At 38.7% G+C, this 18407-nt stretch overlaps 1 protein-coding gene across 1 annotated transcript; it reads right to left on the reverse strand.

The window, feature by feature from the left end:
• Positions 1 to 326: 326 nt before the first annotated feature.
• LOC127788910 (pentatricopeptide repeat-containing protein At1g80270, mitochondrial) lies at positions 327 to 17993 on the reverse strand. Its single transcript, XM_052317590.1, has 3 exons — positions 17814 to 17993; positions 16162 to 16765; positions 327 to 1878 (listed from the first exon to the last, which is right to left on the reverse strand). Exons 1-3 carry the CDS (start codon positions 17846 to 17848, stop codon positions 631 to 633), a joined length of 1887 nt encoding a protein of 628 aa, XP_052173550.1. The 5' UTR covers positions 17849 to 17993; the 3' UTR covers positions 327 to 630.
• Between the last annotated feature and the right edge of the window lie 414 nt (positions 17994 to 18407).

The raw sequence follows: 18407 nt of genomic DNA on the forward strand, positions 1-18407 counted from the left end.
CTCTTGTAGCTGCCAATGACCTCTTCCTCCCATTGGCCTAATCAATGTGGGTCCATATTAGACCGCATTTGTAACTCATGCTTAATGCTTGTTGCACTAAACTTTGTAATTGTTACAAAATTTATAATTGAGGTACATAATGTATTCAAAATTAAAAATTGATGGGTTAATAGGTTCTTGTTTAAGTTAAGGGAGCAAAATGATTAAATGGTGAATGGTAAAGGAACTGGGTATGCCTTTAGCCTTTAAAAATATATACTTTTTGATATGAAATTGACTTTTTCAAACATACTTCTATAATCAATGGACAAATTGATCATTGGTCATTTGATGGCAACTAATACCTCATTTATATTTTCACGCACAATAAACATAAAACAAATTACGTACCATCTAAGGTAAGCCCTGAAAATGTCAAATGTGACAAATATTTATATAGTCCCTCACTACTACACTACCACTATATGGACGATGAACCAAACGGCCCAGTTAGAAACCAGTAGTAACAAGACTAAGCATAGAAGCAGAGCATGAACCAAAATGTTGTTGGAAGCAGTAAGGACAAATTAACTAATATACCTCATTTGGGACTTCGTCGAAAGTGTTGGGACAGCCAGCCAGCCATCTGCCTCAATCGAGCAGATCCGACACAGCCGTTCTCCTAAAAGCATCGACCAGAACCAACTGCGAAGCCAGCGACTTGCTGGGGAAAATATTATCCGCCTTCATCCTTTCTCGGATGCCATAAGCCGGAGCCTTGGCAGTAATGTAACACTGGACAAGAATGTGGTACTGCCGGAGGCGACCCGTATACCCAACTTGTCTCATTCTATGAAACATCTTTTCACAGTTATGTACGTCGCCTCTCCGGGCATACTGCTCCATAATGTTCACGTAAGAACTGAACATTGGCTTCACCTGATTCTGCTGGGCAGCCTTCTGCAGAACCGAGTCCGCCTTTTCTACCTCCCCTGCTTCCACGTAAAGCTTAATGAGCGCATCCCACGTCAGCGGGCAAATTCGGCAGCCATTTTCCGCCATTCGCTTCACCAGATCCTTTCCCTTGGCCAACATCTTGTTGTCTGCATAAACTCTCAGGAGCGCAGAATAATGCTTTGAATTTAGCTTTTTCCATGTTTTTAACATCCTGTCAAAGACCGCCTCTGCTTCTTCAATTCTCTTTAATTTCCCCCAAGCTTCTACGGCAGCCATGCACTCCTGGAGTCTGGGATTAGACTCGCAAACCTTCCAAATTCTGCCCACGTCCTCATCCTTCCCAAGGGCAGCATACAGAGGAAGCAAAGCATGGCAGGCCCAGCGGTTCTCTTTTGCGTTGCCTTGTTCCATCTCTTTCAGAACAGCCTCGCCCTTTTCTCTGAGCCCACCAGAGACATAGTGCTTAGCCATTAGGGCTTGCGTGCTAAGGTCAGGTTCAATCCCTTCAGCTTTCATTGTCTCAACAATCTGATCCATTCCCACTATGTCATTCGATTGGCCTTTGGCATCTATCAGGACCTTATAAGTGAAGGCAGATGGTTTCAGGTTCTCTTTCTCCATTAGTAACAACACATCTGCTATTTTCTTCTTGTCATTTCTCTTATATAGGAGGAGTAACTGATTGCATGCAAAGCTTGTGAGTGGGAAGTTAAGGTCCCTCATTTTGTTAAACACTTCCTCGGCTTTCTTTACATTGCTGGCACTAACACAACTGGCCAAAAGAGTTCGGTAGATTACTTCTCCCCTGAACGATTCTGGGATCTTCTTAATGTAGGCCTCAGCCTTGTGGAGACCATGTACCTTACTGATCAAACTAAGGTGAGAAGCATAGTCTCTCTCAACAAAATCAACCCGTTTGGTTGATATCAGCCACTCAGAGATCTGCAATACCCAAAGAACCATGATTTTGGAAAAGAAAAAAAAAAAAAAAAAGGAAATAAAAAAAATAAAGCGTAGAGAGTTGTGATTTTGCTAGACTTGTAGTCGTACAATTTTAAAAAATAGAAGATAAGTGACTGTCTCAAATTTATATCCTTCAGTAAACTAAATGTAGAAAATGAATCAAATAAGTGCATAGGCAATTAGGCACCTAAATCCAGGTCACGCAAACATCCAAATAAAAAATGGCTATAGAAGATGTTTGTGTACTTCCGATGTAGCTTCAGTTCTCTAGTGCCTTCTACCATAATTTAAGTTTTAGGACTCCAAAAAGGGTGTCCCAGTGCAAGGGAGGGTCATTTTTTGTTCACTGCCTTGCCCTTTACAAAGAGGAAGTTTCAGGACTCCAACTAAACCAAGACAAGTGATAAATAACAATTTCTAATTAAACAGAACAAGAAATCATAGATTTGCACAAGTTTGTGAGTTGGGATACTCACCCTCTATCCAGAATCAATATTTCTGAATTTAATAAAGCAATATGCTCTATTGGCAAAGAAGTACCATGTCAGACCAATGCACACAAGGATTAAGCAGGAAAAATAAAAACTGTTGTTTTAAGTTTCTAATACATGAAAACGAGCTAAGCCACTAAGAGAGAAACAAACCATGAAGTTTGGAACATGCTCCCCCTTAAAGAGTCATGAAACTTGAGATTCACAAAGTGAATCACAACCACCACAGGCCTCAATCCCAGTACTGTGGATCAGCTACAAGAATTCTTGACCTCCATCCATCTCTACCCATGGCAGATTCACTAAGTTCACTACAGCATAGCAAGCCTTAATCCCACTTGATGGGATTAGGTACATGAATCCTAGCTCGCCAATCATTTATCCTTATAACTCATATCATAGTTAAGAGTCTCCCACCAAATTTTTCTTGGTTTTCTTCGACCTCATTTTGTTAAAAACTTGTTCATTCCATATTCACTAACTTTTTTTTTTTTTTTTTTTTTGGGGGGGGGGGGGGGGGGGAGCAAAAGGAACCCGATTGTACTATAGTAAGCATCACAGGGAACACACAGATGAGACACATTAGAAGCATGTAGAAAATGACTACCATCTAGTATGGTATCAAACTTGGAAATCAGATGGAAACTTCTGTTGTGCTTACCATATCTGAACTTCTCTCAACAAATCGTCAAGGTTATTTTTGAAAACATTCATATCTCATTTATTTTCCTCAAATACTTCTAAAATTTTTAATTTAATATATTATCAGGATTTTCATGTGTTTTATGTATTTGTGTTTGTTACTTTGTTATATATAAGTTATTGTGTTTGTATCACAATTGAAATTATTTAACCAACATTAAATGAAATTAAATATGTTTAATCACAATATATTACAAATAAGATAGATGTTACCAAATTTATTATCCTCTAGTCGCATTTAATTTAATAACACTTAAAACACATGTTATCTAAAATCATTCTCATTTTCTGACACAAAATGAAAGTGAAGCTAGAACATGAAAACTAAACATAAAAAGAAAAAAAAAAAGTGACATAAAACAAAAACATGGAAAACAACAATTTCAAAGTAATTGAACAAACAGAACTTTAATGGTGTTGTGGCTTAAACACAACAATAAATTTATAAGGCGGAAACGTCATCATCAAGCAGTCCAAGTTTGCAAGAAAGAAAACAAACAAAAGACACAAGGAGGCCCTCACACAAATATTTTGATACTTATATCAGACACTGAAGATGTTGAAGGCCCGAGAACAATATTCACACTAGTATCAGAAATGTACTTTTTCTGGAATGAAAGTCTGTTTATTTATAATAAAACATGGAGTAATCCTAAGTCTACTAGGATTAGGACTCTTACAAATAATGTTATCTCTTAAAGATGATGGTTATCCTCTCGGAAAAATTTTTGAATGTCGGAGTTATCTTGGTTTATACATTGCATGGGACCCCCTATAGGGAAATGGTTTGGCAATCTTCAATTAGCAGTCTAAAGTGCGTAGTTTTGTGTCAATGGCCTCGGCCGCAATAGTCTCGATCTTTCACCTTGTTTAATTAAGGTCTCCCACCTCGTTTAATTTTCAAGAAACCTTGCAAGGTCTCCCGCCCCCTTGCACATTGCTATGCTTCCTAAGCCTTGCGCCTCTATTTGCTTGCTTCATGTTTTGCATGCTTTTCCCAACTTCTTCTCTTTGTTTATTATATAAATATATATATATGCAATTTGTCGCCCATGCCTCCCTCTTTACTTTAATTTATATATTATTATACTTATATAATATATATATATATATTAGTGGAATGGGAGGGTAGCAAGCCGTTGCTGCACACGCTATTATATTATATAATATAATAGATATATATATATGTCGGTGTAAGGGAGAAGGCCTCCACTTGTTGCCGCACATTCTCTCGCCCAGCCCTACCTTGCTACTGGTGGAAAAAATTGCCTTCGTTGGAGGGGGTGGTACCTCCCGCCTGTCATGACCTTAGAAGCAATAAAAGGGCATTATTGTAATAGGGTATAATAGTTAGTTGGGGATATTTTACAAGTTGTTAGAAGCACATGGGTGATGTTAGGATACTGTTAGAAATTAGTTAAGCATCTAACTATGCCTATAAAAAAGCCAATTGTAAGTTGAGAGAATTTATGCTTGAATTGATATTGAATCTCTCATTTTCCGCTCTACATTTCTCTCCAAATCTCCCTCTCATTTCTCTCTGATACTCTCCCTCTTTCTACTGATTTCTTCCCCCATTTCTGCACCATTTCCCTCTCCAATCATTTTGTTCTCAGTTCTATTTCAATTCTTATTTCTTTCCCAATTCAATTCCTCCCCAATTACTTCTTAAACTTGTTATGAACCCTAGGTTCATGACACCGCCCACACTTTCGACACTAAAAGGGGCAGGAGACCACTCCCCCACCAGCTACCGCACATGCTCTCGCCCAGCCTCTGCATTGCTGCTAGTGGGGCAAGAGACCGAATGTCTCCCACCAAAATTGCCTTTGTCAAAAGGGGCATGAGGCCTTCAACCTACCGCCCACACTTCCAATGCCGATCTCCTGCCTGACCTGTTTCCATTGAAAGGAGGCAAGAGAAAGAGTGTTGTTGCCGAAGCAAGGTGAGTCCCATAGCAGAGCTAGTCATTGACTACAAGGCGACCGACCTACCGGACTGGAGGTGGTCGAGAATGTTATGCCAAAAGGACCAACGACAATGAAAGAGGAGTAGTAGGATGGAATCGAATCCCGCCCCTTTCAGCGACCAAAGCGTGGGCCTCCCACCCCCTCCAACGAAGGCAATTTCGACAAAAGATCACAAGGCAGAGGCTAGGCGAGAAAATGTGCAGTAGCAGGTGGAGGCCTTCTCCCTTCCACCAACATATATATATATTATATTATATTATATTATAGTATGGGCGACAAGTTACATATAGTTATAATAAACAAGGGGGAGAAGCTGGGGAAGACATGCAAAACACGAAGCAAACAAAAAGTGGCGCAAGGCATAGGAAGTGTCGCAAGGGCAGGAGACTATGAAAATTAAACAAGGCAAGAGACCTTAATTAAACAAGGTGGAAGACCGAGATTGTCGTGCCCGAGACCATCAACATGAGACTACCGCGCCTAAGACCGCTAACCAAAGACTACCAAACCATTTCCCCGTACGGGGCATCCCATAAAACACGCAAAACAGGATAACTCTGACAATCAAAAATTCCTCTGAAAGGATAAATATCTGTCATGACCCAAGAAGCAATAAAAGGGTAATATGGTAATAGGCTTATGATAGTTGTTAGGAGATATTTTACTAGTAGTTAGGAGCACATGAATGCTATTAGGAAATTAGTTAGTAGCCAGATATGTCTATATAAAGGCCTACTATAAATGGAGAGACATTACGCTTGAATGAAAAATGAATATTCTCATTTTTCTCTAGAATTCTCTCCCAATCTCCCTCACGTTTTTCTCATGTTTCTTCCCCCCCCCCCCCCCCCTTTCTCTCAATATCTCTCCCTCAATTCTATATGTTATCTTCCCCCATTTCTGTCCAAATTCCCCTCTAAACATTATGTTCTTAATCCTAAACCTCTCAGATCCTTCTGAATTCCAATATAATCCTAGTTAAACCCTAGGTTCATGACAAATGGCATCAGAGCGATCCTTCTTCGACTGTGGTTCATGTAATTTTGGTAGTTGATTCCAACAACTCTTGTTGGAATTGATTGAGCAGAGATTTATGGACTCCCGCGAATTCGACGTAAATGGTGATTCTAGTGGTGAATTGTGGCGTGAGCAAGATCCAAATTCGAAGCAAAGCGGGTAGATCGCGACGGAGGTAGTCGGTTATAGAAGTGATCTTTGTGTCTAAATCCAGGTGACTTGGAAGTTGCGAAATCAATAGCGCGCCAACTAATTTCCACAAACCGCAACAGTGAGTTGCAAAGTATATCCAAGTTTTGAAGACGAAGCGGTTGTTGATTATCGATTGCAAAATTCAGCCAGCGAGGGTTGCACTAGAGTCGATTAATGTATTAGAGTGGCGCCGATTGAATAACAGAACCGATCAAGGAAGGCAAGCAACCCAAGCGTTCGTGAATAGGCAGAAGTCCGTCAAAGGGCTACAAGAACAAGGAAGGTGTTACGGCCATTATCAAACGCAACCAGTGAGTAAGCAGAACCAAAGGAGGAAGACGCGGATCTCTCAATTTTGATTAGAGCAAGGCCCAAAGTTAGGCCAGGAAGTTGGTCGAATAGCGATTTAGACGAAGCTTAAGGCATCGAAGAGAATTAGATTGGAGCGGTTGAAGCCTACTGCGATCGTAATTCGATTCTGAGGACTTGTCGATCAAGGCAAACTCAAGGAGTGTGATGGTCCTCCAACCCGTGGTCAGTGATTGGGTGAGAAAAAAGAGTCGATGGGAGGCGATCGCTGAATCCGCAGCAATCCCGAGCAAGGTCGATCTAGACCATCCAAGCGAGTTTAGGGTGCGACAGCAGAAATGGTGGTGTTGGACGGTGATTGGGTAGTAGCTTCATGGTTGTGGTTTCAATACAAGTTGAAGGTAGGGAAATCTGTTTCAATGATTAGGTCCAGATGGAGAAGGCTTGAAGGCGACTTGGCTGGGCGATATTTCCAGCGACTACGGACATAGGGAAGTGTGGGAATTAGGATGGAAAGAGCTACGATTTATTAGCCTATTGCTTTTCCAGCCCGTGAGATTTCATCCAAAAGAAGTAGCGCACGAATGAGACCAATGGAGTCTCAATTGCAGCAGAGGGATGTTGCATTTTCAATAGGGTGTCCTACTTGTGAAGCCAAGGGAGGCAATGCACCCATGATGCAATTAGAGCCTCAATGGTAGCAGGAGAAGGCTGCATTTTCAGTTGGAAACAACAGGAACTATGAGCAAAAGTTGGATAATGAATTTAGCCGAATTGACAAGATAACTAGCAATAGGATACATGGAACGTGCAAGGAATTCAGTCGTATGTTACATAAACAACTGCAGAAGTTTGCGATGATACTAACTAAGAAGTATCATTACAACTTTCCTGCGAAATTTTTCAAGAATTATTGCGGAAGTTTTAATAAAGAGCACTTCCTTAAAATAGAGCAGCCGAAAGAGAAATCAAGATTATGGAAGAGCGATTCATTGCTTACTTTAGATTTAGGCAGAAAAAGAAGTATTCTAATTTCAGCAGCAATGACAAAAACGATGACTACAATATCGAAAATGATATTGATGGTGAATGGCATTATCCAAAGGGAATCAGTGGCAATCAAGTGGATAGGACAGCAGATGCAAAGGGACCATCGAATATTTTTGAAAAAGTTCATATAGAGCAAAATTCCAGCAAACACAAAGTAGAAGATGTTGCCGGACTGCCAACATGGAAACAGGAAATTATGACAGAAAAAGTAGTTAAGGTTGTTTTGCAGCCAAGGGAAGAGTTAATAAATTTGGATGTGCCTAATAAGGGTTGGTAGGTCACATTCGCAAAAAAGAGAGATGTTGATTTCTCTTTCATTCAAGGGAAAACTTTTACGAATTATGACTCTAAAAATAGTTCTCCCCACCTGTAGCAAATTCAAAGTGGTGAAGAATTTTGGTAGCTAATGGTAGATGGGGAAAAGCTAAAGGAGGTAGCTGAAGAAGTCAAAGGTGTTATCGAAGAGAACAAGACTCCCGCTGCTGTGTTGGTTCTTCCTCCAGTTGGCAAATTCGAATGCGTGTCTATTGAGCTGAAGGATGAACAAATGGCTGGAGAACTAGTTAGTCAACCATCTGGGTTCAAAATAGCCAACATTGAAGATGATGAGAAGAGGGAAACACATGTGGTAACCCGTCGACTGGGTGAATTTTAGAATGAACATCATTTGACGGCTTTAGGGTTGCAGGTTTCAGCTACCACCTGCAACAGGGAGCAACTAAAGTCATTGAAGGCATTTGATGTGGATATATTGACAGGTTTTGACATCATATTGGATCCTCAGACTATGGGTACTAGCAATCTTAATTTGGTAACTATTGCAAACCCAAGGGAAATGGTATGTTATTCCTTAGAGGTAGATGGAGCCTTGACTGAACTGATCATCATTTTTGTTCCAGTTGATGAGAACCTAAGGAACTCCGCCTGGGGATGTTATCCACTGCTGGTCCCAAGCCCGGATAAAGGAGGAGGGTTGTGTTAAGTAGCCGACAGCCAACGTAAAACTTAGTCGGATCCAAACATGAACTCTAGACAAATTATGAAAAAACGTTTGGGCGTGGGCGTAACCCTTCATAGCAACGCGCTACACTGCCCGCGTGTAGTGTCAAGTGAGCTAGGGCCGCTGCATCGACGCCCGGATGTAGTGACAAATGAGCAAGGGTTCCCGCATTTGCTTGGACGGATGTGGGTAAAGAAGTTAGCCCAACATCAAAATCAAAACCAAAATCAAAATCAAAACCAAAATCAAAATCAAAATCAAAAACAAAAGCAAATTCAAAGTCAAAGCCAAAAACAAAATCATAGATTAAGGATTGGGTCATGGAACATAGGAACATTAACAGGCAAAGCTATGGAAGTGGTAGATGTGATGATTAGGAGAAAGATTAATATTATGTGCCTTCAAGAGACGAGATGGGTAGGGAAAAAAGCAAAAACTTTGTCAGAAAATGGATATAAAAGATGGTACACAGGAAATGATCGAGCAAAAAATGGAGTGGGGATCATTATGGATAAAAGCTTAGTAGATGAGGTAGTGGATGTAAAGAGAATAGGGGATAGGATTATTATGGTGAAGGTTATTCTAGGAAGAATGACTATGAATATCTTTAGTACATATACACCACAAGCGAGGTTAGGTGAGGAGATAAAAGCAAAATTCTAGGAGGATCTAGAGGGACTCATACAAATGATACCAAGAGGAGAGAGTGATTATAGGAGGTGACTTAAATGGTCACATGGGTAGAGACGGAAACGGCTATAGAGAGGTACATGGAGGGTATGGATTCGGGGAAATTAATAATGAGGGTAAGTCTATTCTAGATTTTGCAATGACATATGGGCTCATCATAACCAATACTAGATTCAAAAAACGGGACGAACACTTAATCACATATAAAAATGTCACATCAAGCACCCAAATAGATTACTTCCTCATGAGACAAGAGGACCGGGTATGTTGTAGGGATTGTAAGGTGATACCGGGAGAGTATTTGACTACTCAACATAGACTTTTAGTACTTGACATCCAAGTAAGAAATTGGAAGAGAAAAAATCACATAAAACAAAATCCAAGAATCAGGTGGTGGGATTTAAAAGGGGAGAAACAACTAATCTTCAAAGAAAAATTAAGGAGTAGAAGAGAATGGAATGGAGAAGAACAAACAAACCAAATGTGGAGAGAAATGGCTAATGCCCTGAGAAACACAGCAAAGGTAGTGCTTGGAGAGACAAATGGTAGAGCCCCTAACCTTAAGGAGTCTTGGTGGTGGAACGAAGAAGTGCAATTGAAAATTAAAAATAAGAAAAATTGCTATAAGGCTGTATATCAATGCAACAATGAAGAAAATCAAAAAAATTATAAAGAATCAAAAAAAGCAGCAAAAAAAGCTGTTAGTAAAGCAAGGTCAAAAGCATACGAGAATCTATATAAACGACTTGATACAAAAGATGGAGAAAGAGATATATATAAATTAGCTAAAGCAAGAGAAAGAAAAACAAGGGATTTAAATCAAGTGAAATGCATAAAAGATGAAAATCAAAATGTATTAGTGAATGAGGGAGCGATTAAGGAGAGATGGAAGGAGTATTTTACAAAATTATTCAATGATGATGGTGACACAAGAGTTAGGTTGGGACATCTTAGTAACTCCGAAGGGAACGTGAGCTATACATTTTATCGACGCATAAGTCCAAATGAAATAAGGCAAGCATTAAAAAAGATGAAAAATTATAAAACGGTGGGACCGGATAATATACCAATAGAAGCATGGAAATGCATGGGAGAAGAGGGTATCTCCTGGCTAACGAAATTATTTAACGCGATTCTTAAATCAAAAAAGATGCCAGATGAGTGGAGGAAGAGTACTTTGGTCCCTATATATAAGAACAAATGAGATGTTCAAAACTGTGAAAATTACAAATGAATTAAGTTAATGAGCCATACCATGAAACTCTGGGAGAGAGTAATAGAGCAAAGGCTCAGAAAAGAAACAAAAGTCTCAGAAAATCAGTTTGGTTTCATGCCCGGTAAGTCAACAATGGAAGCTATATACCTACTGAGGCGCCTAATGAAAAGGTATCGGGATCATCAGAAGGACCTACATATGGTGTTTATAGATTTAGAAAAGGCCTATGATAGGGTCCCTAGAGAAGTATTATGGAGGGTTTTAGAGAAGAAAGGAGTCCGAATAGCCTATATACAAACCCTTAAGGACATGTATCATGGTGCAGAGACAAGGGTTAGAACATGCGGAGGGGATACTGAACCGTTTAAAATTACAATAGGATTGCATCAAGGTTCTGCACTAAGTCCATACTTATTTGCTTTAGTAATTGATGAACTCACTAAAGATATTCAAACAGAGATGCCATGGTGTATGCTATTTGCAGACGACATAGTGTTGGTGGATGAAACAAAAGAAGGAGTGAACACTAAGCTTAAGTTATGGAGAAACAATTTAGAATCTAAGGGATTTAAATTAAGCAGAAAGAAAACAGAATATATGGAATGTAAATTTAGTAAGAATGCAAGAGTGGAGGATATTATAATAAAATTGAAAGACCAAATCTTACAAAGAAAAGACCATTTTCGATATTTGGGATCAGTGATTCAAAAAGATGGAGAAATTCACGAGGATGTCACACATAGAATTAAGGCAGGTTGGCTAAAATGGAGAAATGCATCGGGGGTGTTATGTGATGGTAAAATCCCATTAAAATTGAAAGAAAAATTCTATAGGACAGCTATAAGACCAGTTTTGTTGTACGACTCAGAATGTTGGGCAGTCAAATACCAACATGAGCAAAAGACGAGTGTAGCAGAGATGAAGATGTTAAGATGGATGTGCGGCCATACAAGAAAAGATAAAATTAGAAATGAAGTTATTCGTAATAAGATAGGAGTAGTGCCAATAGAGGAGAAGATGAGAGAGACTAGACTAAGATGGTTTGGTCATGTGAGAAGGAGACCAAGAGACGCTCCTGTGAGGAGAGTTGATAAAATGGAACAATTAATCAAAAAAAGAGGTAGAGGCAGACCTAAGAAGACTTTGGGGGAGACATTAAAGTTTGATATGAAGTGTATGGATCTCAATGAAGATATGATAAAAGATAGAAATACATGGAAGTCTAGAATTCATGTAGCCAACCCCACATAGTGGGATAAAGGCTGGATATGTTGTTGTTGTTGATGAGAACCTAAGGATGAAGAAGAAGAGACCTAGAAGGAGAAAGAAAGAAAAAATTATGAACCAAATAGAGAAAGTTGGAATTGGATGAAGAGCCATGCCTACTTACTGCAAGCTCTTGAGGACAAGAACTCTCTCAAGGAAAGGAAAATTGTCATGACCCAAAGAGCAATAAAGGGGTAATATAGTAATAAGCTAACGATAGTTGTTAGGAGATATTTTACTAGTTGTTAGAAGCACATGGATGCTGTTAGGAAATTAGTTAGTAGCCAAATATACCTATATAAAGAGCTATTGTAAACGGAGGGACATTATGCTTGAATGAAAAATGAATATTCTCATTTCTCTCTAGAATTCTCTCCCAATCTCCCTCACATTTCTCTCTTGTTTCTTCCCTCCTCTCTCAATATCTCTCCCTTAATTCTATATGTTATCTTCCCCCATTTCTATTGAAATTCCCCTCTAAACATTCTGTTCTTAATCCTAAGCCTCTTGAATCCTTCTAAATTCCAATCTAATCCTATCTAAACCCTAGGTTCATGACAATATCATCTTTAAGAGATGATCATTATTTATAAGAGTCCTAATCCTAGTGGAGTTAGGATTACTCCATGCTCTACTATAAATAAGCAAGCCCTCATTCTAAAAAAAATACTTCTTTAATACTGATGTGAATACTGCTCTTGGGCCTTTAGCATCCTTAGTGTCTGACTTAAAAAAGTGTTTACGCGAGGACCTCCCCATGCCTTCTGATTGTTTTCTTCTTTGCAAACTTGGACGGTTTCACGACAACGTTTCCACCTTATAAATTCATTGTTGTGTTTCAGTGACAACAAATAATTTACCTCATAAGCTTTGTTCTTCCCACCAATTACATCTCAAAAATTAGGAAGAGATTAGGAGATTCAAGTTTCCCCAATCTCCACCTCATTTTGATCAATCTTCTAATCTATTAGCAACTTCGTATGTAAATAAGGATCTCACTATTATAAGGTTGGTGCAAATATATTTCTCAATACCACACAAAATCCTCGAGAATCGAGGGAAAGTGAAAAATGGGGAGGTTAAAGTTGCACCAATGAAGTACATATACAACTATCTAGTGCTATAACTTAGCTAAATAAATAAATGATACCCATTTTTATTCTTTTCCAGTACTTCTCAAATCAACAAAAGGCTAAAATCCAAGACCTCAAAATCTAATAGATGAATCAAAAGGTTCGACTCTAAATCCACAGAGATAGTGGATATACAAGCTGTATGGATGCCTAAAAATGCACAATCATCCAACCACCCATGCTTCTAGCCACCAACCAGGATAATGATCTCAAGTAGCTTATAAGTTTGAATTATTGGAAGTATTGATGAAACCAAAAAAAACAAGAAGAATAAAAAACCATTGTATGACTTTTAATGATTGAGCTACAAAATATTTTCTCAAATTAAACAAAAATAAACAAATTGTGAAGAAAGAAAGAATGAATTACTATATCAAACCATGCTTTATATCTTTGATACAGCCCCTATTTATAGGGTTAGAGATTTACACAAATAGGAAAGATTTCATATGTACAATAATAGGAAAGATTATATGTACAAGAAATAGGAAATAAATCAAAGTAATCAGGCTGGTAATTTATCCCTAAAATCAGCCTACAAATCAGGAATGATTTCAATGAATCATTCCTTATACTTTGGATGGGAATCAACACAAATACATGAGGGCGAGCCTGAGTAGCAGCAATAAAGTTTCTCTTTTGTGACTGAAAGGTGACACTCTTTGCAAAAAAGTAAGGTGAAGGTTGAACATGAATACAGCTCTCCATCAATTCTAATAATTTTTCAAACATTAAAATGGCTATACTTTCCAAAAATTATCTTCCTTTCAGTGATCCTCAACCTAATAAAATAGCCCCAACTGAATGCGTGTAGATATCATGCCTCACATTCCAGTTCAGTTTATTTTACATTACCCCTTTTCCATTTACAAAATCTCAACCTGTCAAATCCTTGAATCTGACAGGAAATTCTCACTGAATTGGTGAGAATCCAGTTAAGAAATTAGAAAGAAATGAGAAGAATTCCAGAGGGACAAGGAAGACAAAAAGATAGGAGGGAAATCGAGAGAGAGAGAGAAGTCAGAAGTTTTTGATTAATTTCTTTTCTTCCCTTTACACTGAATGCAATCAGTAATTATATACTGATTGTAGCTAGCTTTTGGCGCCAAAAGGTCCGCCACTTTCAAAGTTACAGCTTTTCACTTTACAAAGTTACAGCTTTCAAAGTATTGCAACTATCTAACTTCCTTCTAGAAGAATGACCTTTCATCTGCCCATTCCATCTACCCAAGAATGTATCCCCTTAGTTATTAGGTACAAGACACAACCCTTTGGAATCTCCTATCCTTCAAAGGCCTATTTTGACAAATCCAAACAGAAATTTTTTATGGACTAACTTATTGCCCAAGGGGGTAAAAGCAAAAGAAAAAGAAAAAAGAATATAACCAGCTCCTAGTTACTCTTCATACTATTTAAACCCCAATAGTGATTGTCCTTCTAGAGTTTAGTAAGACCCCCAACTCTAGCCCTTTGTTATTGTCATACAACCCAAGATCTCCATAGAGTTTGTAGTTTTTTTACCACATAAAATGAGTATAATTAGCCCAACAAAAGCCTTTTTGTCATCACAATAGAGTTCTACATTGTTCTGGAATTATGGCTAATGTGAAGACATTCCCCCGAGCTAGCCATGCATGACACTTTTGTAACATCCCGCATCGAGCAATAAGAAGAACCGAAACAACTTACCCTGATGGGCCTACGCGAACTTTCCAGGGATCACCCATCCTTAAACTTCCCCATCTCAAGCACGCTTAATCCAGAATTCTTTGCCTACATTCAACGCAAAAGGTATCCAGCTGATGTTGTTTCCTTCCTTACTTATTCTCGATATATACTACCCTTCTCTAAGCTCTTGGAGTATTACATTCTCCCTCCCTTGAGCACATGACGTTCTCATCATACGACCTTACAACTGGTCCTAGACCTTATCCTCTTTGAGGGTTGCCATCCTAGAAGCCTGCTAGGAGCCGCTCCTTGTTCAAGCCCTCGCGCACCGACGCCACTCCCCGCCCTCATCGAACCGCCTTCTCCAATTGTCAGTTCTGATACCACCTGTAACATCCCGCATCGAAAGATAGGAAAGACAAGAACAACTTACTCTAATGGGCCTACACGAACTTCCCAAGGATCACCCATCCTTAAGCTTCCCCAGCTCAAACACGCTTAATCCGGAAATTCTTTGCCTACATTCAACGCAAAAGATATCCAACTGGTGTTGTTTCTTTCCTTACTTATCCTCGATATATACTACCCTTCTCTAGGCTCTTGGGGTATTACAACTTCATTTGACCAAAAGCCTAGAGATAGAAAATGTACAAACACAATATACAAATGCCAACATATTATGTGAAGATGCAATCAAGCACATACATTGAATTCCAAGTTTACCACAAGGACAGGCCTTGGAATCTACAAATAATTTCACAAGAGCTTGTAATTGGAAAAAAATGAAATCAGTAATGAGCTTAAGTAAGATTTTGAAGCAAACAATTCAGAAACCACCTTGGAGTTCAACACCTTGTTAAAATGTACAGACCAGCAAGGAAAACAGGAGCACGGCCATAAAGACTTAGAGGTAGAATCTCAAGATCCAGGCATGCAAGAAATAAGTTCCATTGTGCTTTGGGACACTCCTAGTTCAGTTATTGAGACCACAAACTTACAATGTCAAAAGAAAAAACAATTCAAAAAAAGGCATAAAGTTGAGGAATTTATTCCCCAAAGTTAGTCAACTATAACCAGTTAACAGTATGTAAAAAGATTAATGTCTAGAAAATGCAATAATATGCATTTTCTAGACATTCACATTCTGTCATGACCAAAGTCCAACTGGGAGAAGAAACATGAAAACCATAGGACTCAACATTAAGGCACTATTGAGCCAAAGTTAGCCTGTACACAACCCCTTAGGAGGGTACGTTTAGTGTAGCATTGAAACATAGAATCTTGGTAAAATATACTAAGAGATGTATGGTAATTTTCTAGATAGAAAATCTTTCAGGATCTTTGATCTTTTAAAAGGTTTTGCTGTCCTTGTTTCATGACATAGGGCCAAACTACATTCCAAAGACAAATTAATAAACAATCAATGTAAAGGCTGAAAAAACATCTGTATGCCTAACCACTAGAGAAATCTGTATACAAACTACTAGAACTGGAAAGAACATAAAGATTTGAATATGAGCTCAGACTAATCACATGCAAGAAAATAATCAAGTCAGACCTGTAAGGCCTTTCCAAACATCCGCCACTTCCGAAGGTTGAGCATGATAGACCATATCACTTCCTTTGTCAAGTCATTCCCCTCCTCAACCCATTTAATCAAAGCACTCTGAACAGAGGAAGGTGGAGCTTCAATGATAGCCTTCACCAATCGTGAAGAAGCTCTCTTTCCTGGAGTTTTTTTCTCATCTACATTTGCCTCACTATCAGATAGTTTTAGTTCATCTTGAGGTTCTCCAGCATCATGACCATCATCTTCTTCTTCGGAGAGCTCTGGTTCAGAAATCAGCTCATCTTCATTTGTTTCATCTAGATTTTTGTTTTTAAACACATTAGCACTAGCAGGATCTTCAAGCTCAGAAAACCCATCCTCCAAGTCGTCATCTTGTGCACTGTCTTTTGTGTCAGCCTGTGACGAGAAACTGCAGTGCCACATAAGCAATTTCGGAGAAGCATGGACCCCATAAAATCTCTTCAGTGACATGCATCTGTCAGCTATTACAAAGTTGGAGTCACTATTACTTGCATTTCCATCTAAGTAAGAGTTTGCTACTTCTGCTTTAGCAACACAGGCTTGAGAAGTTCTAAAAATGAATCCTTGATTCCTGAATAACAAAGAAGATAATCAGAAATTCAAAGTTTTAAAAAGACAAAATACCAGACAAGGATAACAAACCATTATTTTGGAGAAAGTATTCCTAAATTAGTTGAAGAAATATTATGTATGACCAAACAAGATACACACCTAGCAGCATAAACAGATAGTGATGCAGAGAATCTAGTAGGACACAATGTTTGCATTCTCAAAGAACTTCACAAAGTAGTCTAATGCTCAGGCCACCATAACAAGAAGAACACTTGGTTTATTGTTCACTATCATATCAAATTACCACTCATTATTCGTTCCAAGAAATCAATATTTTACAATCACATTAGAAACTAATGCACCATAGTATTGCTGTCATAATTAAAGACACAGAAAATAGCAGCATTGCTGTACTCTTGGGAAAATAAATGTTGAACTAACCATAATCATCATTATCTTCCAATGTCAACAACAACAAATTATGAAACCAAGGCATGAAACCAGTATTATCACCGAAATGCAAACCAACACAGTAGATATACAACAAAATGATATTCAAAACCGCATTAGCTCTTGTTTCTGCAAAGTTGTTGAAGAGTTGGCGATATCTGAAATCTCTGCCTCCGCAATTTGCCCACTTAAGATTTAGTTTTCCTACCTAAAAATATATATTAAATTGAAAACGGCCCTATTTTCCCCTTTTAGGTGAGCTTAGGATTAAAAATTAGCAAGATAAACAATTTAATACTTCTCCTGGAGAGCAGTTATCATCGCCTATAGCTATCGCTCTTCTTGGGTTAAACCCAGTAAGGCTATACACATAAATACATGTATATATAAAGAAAATGCTTTTGATGCATGTGCATCTCTAAGAGTAGTAACTATTACATACATATGCGCAAAACCATACTAGGAGATATAACAGGAAGCAGAAATGACAGTATCCTGAGTATGTATACCCCTGAAAAAAATCCGTATATGCATATATATATATATATGTGTGTGTGTGTGTGTGTGTGTGTGTGTGTGGAGAGAGAGAGAGAGAGAGAGAGAGAGGTTGGAGTTACTTGAGAGGATTCGAGGCTCGACGAAGCGCCCACATGGTGAAGCTGGACTCGCACAGAGGAAATGGAGAAGCTCCAGAAAGCAGAAATGAGAGAGAGAGAGAGAGACAGAGACCCTAACAGTTAGAGGGAGAACTCAGTAAAACCCCAACCCGCCACTCTTGAACCCTAAAAGCCCCTTCTGTTGTCGCGGCAGCAAAGAGATGCAGGGTCCTGGACTTTCTCATATTTCACTACCTCCCCCATCAGTTTCCAGTATTTCAGTATACAACCACTGAAATAGACAATTACACCTTACCCCGTCGCCAAATTATGATTCATGCCAATACAGCCTTCACCTCAAATTTATCACATTGTTCGCAAAATGCCGTTTAAGCAATATTATTTAAGCTCTCAGAGTTGAGCAATCAAATAAGTGATATATCAATATTAGTTTAGTGGATTGTGAATTCAATTTTTGTTTTGTACAGTGAGGCAAAACTTTATACCTACAATTTACCTCTCTTGGTGTAATCAAGTAGTAGCACCCCACTCTCACCCAACCCAACTTTATTTTCTCTCTCTCACCTATTCTACTTGGACAGTCAGTCCGTCGAA

This window comes from Diospyros lotus, chromosome 13 (assembly GCF_014633365.1).
Source record: "Diospyros lotus cultivar Yz01 chromosome 13, ASM1463336v1, whole genome shotgun sequence".
In the NCBI taxonomy this organism is placed as follows: Eukaryota; Viridiplantae; Streptophyta; class Magnoliopsida; order Ericales; family Ebenaceae; genus Diospyros; species Diospyros lotus.